The sequence below is a fragment of the Sinocyclocheilus grahami genome, unplaced genomic scaffold (genome assembly GCF_001515645.1).
Source record: "Sinocyclocheilus grahami isolate Dianchi unplaced genomic scaffold, SAMN03320097.WGS_v1.1 scaffold1098.1, whole genome shotgun sequence".
NCBI lineage: Eukaryota > Metazoa > Chordata > Actinopteri > Cypriniformes > Cyprinidae > Sinocyclocheilus > Sinocyclocheilus grahami.
This window is the reverse complement of record NW_015506277.1, coordinates 71,883-79,636: the sequence shown is the minus strand read 5'-3', so window position 1 is coordinate 79,636 and position 7,754 is coordinate 71,883. Positions and strand designations below refer to the sequence as shown.

Genomic DNA, 7,754 nt, shown 5'->3' with positions numbered 1-7,754 from the left:
ATGTTAGACCAGTTTATGTGTTTATGTAGTGTGTTAGACTAGTTTAAGTGTTTATGTAGTTAATAAAACCTTACTTGTATCACACTTGACGTGGTTCATTGTTTTGCTCATAACTGGAGTCACTAGTTACAAGCTTTTGTAGAATTGTACAGTAAGGAAGTTATTTCCCTTAACCAGGAAATTAACATTCTTAGAATTGACAAGACAGTCGACCCTGAGAGGTCAGCTAAATATCTACAGCGGATATAAAATATTCATAATTAATTATAACTAGTTATGATTAATTATTCATATTTCCCATGAGCTGATTCGTTACAATGGTACGGTACGGCACGGTACGGCTCGGTACGGTTCACTTTTGGGGGGTTTTCCACTGGGTACAGTACCTGGTACCTGGTACTTTTTTTACTACCACCTCGGTTGGGGTTCCAAGCATACCGTACCATTACCAAAACGTGACGTGTAAACCGTGCTGATCACGGATTGGCCGGAGAGAATCGTCACTACCTTCGTCACTGAACTGAACACAAACACAAAAGAAGCGCTAGATTTAAATCAGCATAGCCAGCGAAGGATCGAACGCAACTGTTTTGAATGAGCGCACCTTTTTTAACAACCAAAAAGTGTCTGTTCCCCCTGTTGAGGAAGTACAGACGTTCCTCTCGTTGATAGCAGAGGAGCGAATCCAGCGAGAGCTTGATGGGGTGACGCGGAATGAAAACGTTTTTTAGCAGTCGCGGCAGTAGAGGCGGCGCAACTATAACGACATGTGAATAATCCCGCCCCCTCTAAAGCGGTACTGAACTGCAGTGGAATCGCAAACCGAGCTGAATTGCGCCGTGCCTTACCGTACTGAGCCGTACCAAGCCGAGTCGTACCACGCAGTGGAAAAGCGCCATAAGTGAACAGGGCCCACTTCAAGGAGTACAGTTTCCTCATGGTGGGAGCTCTGGAGTGGAGAACGGTCACAACAATCTCAGTTGAAGGACTGGAATCTATGATGTGGGCCCCCTCAGAGGCCATACCCACAGTTTGCATAACTCCGAGCGAGGGCGCACAATTGTGCTGCCTGCCTGAATCAGAAGGTCTCTCCTGACCAGAATCTCCCATGGAGAGCTGTTGAGGAGGGACACAATATCTGAGAAACATACGCAGGCCAGCCAGAACAGGGCTGCTAGCAGCAGACAGGCCCCATCCTGGTGAACTCTCTCCAGAATTCCCGGGAGCAGAGCAATCGGGGAAAAGGTAAACAGTCGCTGCCTCTGCCCCATCTACACCATAGCGTCCAGTCCCAGAGTAGCTGGATGTGTTAGGGAGAACCAGAGTGGACAATGTGAGGTCTGTCGAGATGATACCAAGTCCACCTGAGCTTGGCCGAGCGCCTTCCAAATCTGCTCCAAATGGGTTGCCCCTATGGGAAAACTCCTTGTTCCTGAGCCACCACTGCAAAGGTCACAGCAGGGCAAAAGGTATCACGTTGGACGCTGCTGCCATCAGACCTAACAGACTCTGAATGACACTTCTTAGTGAATGACTGGTCTAGCTTGACACTAGATACGAGCAGGAGACAGACGTACCTGCATTGTTATCAAATCCCACACCAAGACAAGATCTCTTGAGATCACACATGCAAATTTCGCACACACTTCAGGATGCGGTCACGCAGAGGAGTTCTCTTAAAGGGGAATTTTAGTTACATTGTAATACAATATACCATTTATACAGTATACACACACACACACACAATATATATATACCAATATAGTGTTACTCTTATGAACAGTCAAATGAACAGAGCGTACAGTACACAGCACTTTTCTCTAATCCTCATTTGAAATTATTTCTAATGTTTAAAAAAGTGTTATGAAAGGAATTTTGATGAGTTAAGGTTTGTCTACTCAGGAAGTCATTTTGTACTTGAAAATCAGAAGACTACAATGCTTAGCCCATAAGTCAGCTGGCTGAAGGCAACCTGGGCTGTGCTGATAACATGGGCTTTTTGCTTCTGTTCTTGTGAGAGTTTTATTGATTATCTTCCTCTGTATTACTTTTTGTATTGAGGACATTTGCTTTTCATCACCGACATTGTACTTTTTTTTTTTTATTGAGGTCGGATATAAGCAAGATCAAACTAGATTCTGTTCACTGGAAGAACACAAATATTGATCTCATTTCATGTGACCCTCGTTTTATTAGTTAAATCAGGATATATCAGTAATATAACAAATTAAATGAGGTAGAAATGTGAAATTGTAGGAATGTAAGAGATGTTAGAAGTGTAAGAATAAAGTGCTTATTCACAATTGAGGTGGCTCAGATCAGATATTATGTTAGAAAAGGTGCATTTGCACAGAGTGTTCTTTAGTGCGCATTGGGTGAGTTGAGTGCGCATGTACGTATGTAAACTGACCATTGTGCAGTTGTGCAAGAGTGTCTATAGCGCACAGATAAGTGAAAGTGCAGTGTGCAGATGTATGTGAATGTCCATTGGAGTGTTTTTTTTTCTGTAGACATGGGATGGGAAGGCAGTTTATGATGGGAGTAGGATGCTGGGTGGTATCAGCTTATTCAGGATTCTGACAGCCTGGGAAAAAAGCTGTTGCAGAACCTTGATGTGTGGGTCCTGATGCTGCGTAGTCTTCTGCCTGATGGCAGAGGGTCAAACAGTTGGTGGGAGGGGTGAGATTAATCTTTCACAATGGCAGAGGCTCTGCGTACACAGCGTGCCTGATAGATGTCCTGGATAGAGGGGAGGGAGACCCCTATGATCCTCTCAGCTGTCCTCACTATGCGCTGGAGGGACTTGTGTTCTGCTGTTTTGCAGTTTCCGAACCACACAGTGATGCAGCTGGCCAGGACGCTCTCCACAGTTCCTCTGTAGTAGGTGGTGAGGATGGGTGGTGGGAGGCTGGCACTCTTCAGCTTCCGCAGGAAGGGAAGACGTTGTTGCGCCTTCTTCACAGTGGAGTTGGTGTTGATGGACCAGGTGAGGTCGTCAGAGATGTGCACACCAAGAAACTTGATGCTCCTGGCTCTCTCTACAACAGAGCCACTGATGAACAGGGGAGGATGATCAGTTGAACTTCTCCGGAAATCCACAGCGATCTATTTTGTCTTGTCCACATTGAGAGACAGATTGTTGCTGTGGCACCAGCTCACCAGTTGTTCCACCTCCTCTCTCTAAGGTGTTTTGTTATCGTTGCTGATGAGGCCCACTACTGTCATGTCATTAGCAAACTTGACAACGAGGTTGGATTCTGACTTGGCTGTGCAGTCGTGGGTGAGCAGCGTGAACAGCAGTGGACTGAGAACACAGACTTGAGGGGCACCTGTGCTTAATGTGATAGTGCCTGATGTTCTGCCACCCATGCGCACTGACAGTGGTCTCTCTGTCAGGAAGTCTAGAATCCAGTTGCAGAGTGGCGTGTTGAGACCCAGTAGAGAGAGTTAACTCACTAGTTGCTGTGGAATGATTGTATTGAATGCTGAGCTAAAGTCAATCAACAGCATTCTGACATATGAGTCTTTTGTGTCCAGATGTGATAAAACGGAGTGCAGTATGTAGGAGATAGCATCATCTGTAGAGCGGTTGGGGCGGTATGCAAATTGTAGAGGGTCTAGTGAAGAGGGCAAAGTGGAGTGGATGTGTCTTTTGACCAGACGTTCAAAGCAATTCATTGTGATGGGAGTCAGTGCTACAGGGTGATAATCACTGAGACATGTCAACGTTGACTTCTTAGGCACCAGTGAAGCTGAAGCCAGACAGAGCACCTGCTCCTCAGAGGGTGATGTTGGTCTTTTTGAAGCACGCAGGGACCACAGCCTGGCTCAGTGAGATGTTGAAGATGTCAGTGAAGACATCTGCCAGCTGGTCAGCACAGTCCCTGAGCACTCTTCCTGGAATGTTGTCTGGGCCTGCAGCAGTCCGTGGATTGACTCTAGATAATGGCCTCCTTACGTCAGTTGAAGCCAGACAGAGCACCTGCTCCTCAGGAGTGGGCATGGATTTAAGTGCCTGTGTGTCATTCAGAGCTTCAAACCGTGCATAGAAATCACAACCCAATCTCGTGAAAGTGCGTATAAATCCTACGCCAAATAAAAAAGAAAACTTGTGGTATTGATACGCAAAAATGGACTTTGGCGTGTATATCCCATGCAGTGGGTAGGATTAGGATTGTGGGGTAGATGTGTATCATATGTACGTGAAAACTGCGTATCATATGCACGGCAACAAATTTTGTATCAAATGCAAGTGAAGTCTTGTCCACATTGAGAGACAGATTGTTGCTGTGGCACCAGCTCACCAGTTGTTCCACCTCCTCTCTCTAAGGTGTTTTGTTATCGTTGCTGATGAGGCCCACTACTGTCATGTCATTAGCAAACTTGACAACGAGGTTGGATTCTGACTTGGCTGTGCAGTCGTGGGTGAGCAGCGTGAACAGCAGTGGACTGAGAACACAGACTTGAGGGGCACCTGTGCTTAATGTGATAGTGCCTGATGTTCTGCCACCCATGCGCACTGACAGTGGTCTCTCTGTCAGGAAGTCTAGAATCCAGTTGCAGAGTGGCGTGTTGAGACCCAGTAGAGAGAGTTAACTCACTAGTTGCTGTGGAATGATTGTATTGAATGCTGAGCTAAAGTCAATCAACAGCATTCTGACATATGAGTCTTTTGTGTCCAGATGTGATAAAACGGAGTGCAGTATGTAGGAGATAGCATCATCTGTAGAGCGGTTGGGGCGGTATGCAAATTGTAGAGGGTCTAGTGAAGAGGGCAAAGTGGAGTGGATGTGTCTTTTGACCAGACGTTCAAAGCAATTCATTGTGATGGGAGTCAGTGCTACAGGGTGATAATCACTGAGACATGTCAACGTTGACTTCTTAGGCACCAGTGAAGCTGAAGCCAGACAGAGCACCTGCTCCTCAGAGGGTGATGTTGGTCTTTTTGAAGCACGCAGGGACCACAGCCTGGCTCAGTGAGATGTTGAAGATGTCAGTGAAGACATCTGCCAGCTGGTCAGCACAGTCCCTGAGCACTCTTCCTGGAATGTTGTCTGGGCCTGCAGCAGTCCGTGGATTGACTCTAGATAATGGCCTCCTTACGTCAGTTGAAGCCAGACAGAGCACCTGCTCCTCAGGAGTGGGCATGGATTTAAGTGCCTGTGTGTCATTCAGAGCTTCAAACCGTGCATAGAAATCACAACCCAATCTCGTGAAAGTGCGTATAAATCCTACGCCAAATAAAAAAGAAAACTTGTGGTATTGATACGCAAAAATGGACTTTGGCGTGTATATCCCATGCAGTGGGTAGGATTAGGATTGTGGGGTAGATGTGTATCATATGTACGTGAAAACTGCGTATCATATGCACGGCAACAAATTTTGTATCAAATGCAAGTGAAAACTGCGTATTATATGCACGCCAAACAAGTGTGTATCATATGCACGCCAAAGTCAGTTTTTGTGAATCAATACCACATGTTTTTCATTTTTATTTGGCGTACTATTTATATGCATTTTCATGAGACTGTGCTCAAAAATCATTCAACAAGTCAGGGAGGTGGGTGTCACTGTTGTTGGCACAACAATTTAATACACCTGTTAATACACAAGACAACAAATCCTCAGTCTTTGCAAACCTTTTATGTATGAGATTTTTTCATGGTTTTGTTAGTAGATTTCTATTGCATACATTGTTATATGTGAATTTATGCATAAAGCACTAACGCTAATATTGCATGTAAATTGTGTCAAGATATGACAATTAATCACTTGAAAGCAAAGCCTCTTCACCACTTTCATAAGGTCCAGAGAGACAGAGCAAAATGTAGCTAATCTGATTTTCCTAATCTGTTTCTATTTGTTCTGGCTTGATAAGGTAAAGATGGTGCCTGAATGTTTAAACATTGTGAGACAATAGAAAGTGAGGCCTGGTAAGATTTACATTCATGGCTTGTTGTGATCCAGTCAATTATGACTTTTTTTCTCCATAAGAGGAAATACAGTTGCACCACTGATATATAAATCATAGAATTTGGAATAATTTGGAAACGGAATAATATTCAATTATAGTTATGATATAGCTGGTCGTACACAACCACTGAAGTTTAGTCTATGAAAAAAAGGAAGCAACAGCACCAACAGAAAGATTAGAAAAAGTTATTATATTTTGCACTTTCTGTAGCATTTACTGTAAGTCAGAAGGTTAAGGATTAAGGATAAGGATAAACTGGTTGCTGAAAAAAAATATCTTCAAGCTAGGGTCAAGTAAACATACAATGTTTAATTTTAGTGGTTCAGACTGAATTAATATTTAATTCATAGGGATTAGAGTTTAGAAAAAAGCCAGAAGGTTTGAGGAATATCATTTCTGTGCTGTACTGTTCTAATAAAGAATTGAGTATGATACTCTTCAGAGTGCAGCAGTGCTTTTCCCAACTGAGTTAGATTGATTAATCTTTGACTGCTTCATTCATTACTCCATCTGTTCCTTTTCATGTATTTTCTCTGATAGGCATGACTTGTCAAGCACGGACGTCGTACACAGAGGATGAGGTGCTGTGGGGCCACAGATTTTTCCCAGTCATCTCTCTGGAGGAGGGCTTCTTTAAAGTGGATTATTCTCAGTTCCACGCCACATTTGAGGTTCCCACACCTCCCTACAGTGTGAAAGAGCAGGATGAGGCATTACTCATGTCCTCTCCGCTCATGGCCCCGTCTCTGTGCAATAGCAGAGAAAAGAACAACTCCCTGGACTGCCTGGAACTGCTGGAGGATCAGGAGAGCACGACTAAATTACCAGCCAAGGTGCAGAAGATGACAGGTAGAGACGGGCTGCCCAGGAAGCTCCTGAGAATGAGCTCCACCACATCAGAAATGACATACAGCCTTGGCGAACTGCCCATGAAGCTCCAACGCATCAGTTCTGTGCCTGGGGTCTCAGAGGAAAAGCAGGTTACCAAGACAACTAAGATTGCTACAGAGTCCATCAGCAAATCAGTTGCGGACTTGCCACCAAAACTGCAAAGAATGGCTGGGGGAGGAGGCCGCATGGACGGACACCTCCCTCCCAAACTCAGAAAGATGAACTCTGATCGTTTCACATAGAAGAACTTTATTCTTCAGCTGCTGTCAAAAGGGCCCTCGTTTCATTTGAGATGTTAATAAGCATGTATATACAGTATAGACAGATAAACCATATATGCTGTACTAATGAAGTAGGTTAACATAATTCTAAATGTCTGTCCCTGTGGTGGCTTCACATACAGTGAACAGACTCATTCAGGTTGTTGTTACTACAAGCACAATCTGGTATGGATGACACCCACAAGTGCATGTAAAAATATCTCCCTCCCTCTGATGGCATGACAAGCTGTACATATTTATGTGCCAAGGAAATGTTAGCAAATATTCATTTTTTCCAAGCCATATGGCGATATAGCAGACAGTTCCTCCAATGTGGCTAATTAGGAGTTATTTAAGTCACACAGTTGCATTGTTTAATATCAGTTTACTGTGCTTATGTTACAATGCATGTTTAACTTAACAAAGGTGATAAATAGATGTTCAGATGTACGTACACTAATTCATTGTTTCAGTTTTCATACATGCTTTATTTGGATTTTTCCTGTGCATGATTGTTAACTGATATACCAGTAATGCCAATAATCTTCTTGCAGCATAAATACATACTTAGTTGATTAATTATTTAGAATAGCAACCCTATTGAACACAGAACAAACACCACTATTGAG

At 43.8% G+C, this 7,754-nt stretch overlaps 1 protein-coding gene across 1 annotated transcript in view; it reads left to right on the top strand.

Moving 5' to 3' along the window:
- kcnj3a (potassium inwardly rectifying channel subfamily J member 3a) overlaps positions 1–7,739 on the top strand; it is a 55,791-nt gene extending 48,052 nt beyond the window's left edge. The window contains exon 4 of the mRNA XM_016252280.1: positions 6,515–7,739. Within this exon, the coding sequence (XP_016107766.1) occupies positions 6,515–7,107 (593 nt within the window). The 3' untranslated portion in view covers positions 7,108–7,739. The remainder of the gene's footprint in view (positions 1–6,514) is intronic.
- Positions 7,740–7,754: the final 15 nt, after the last annotated feature.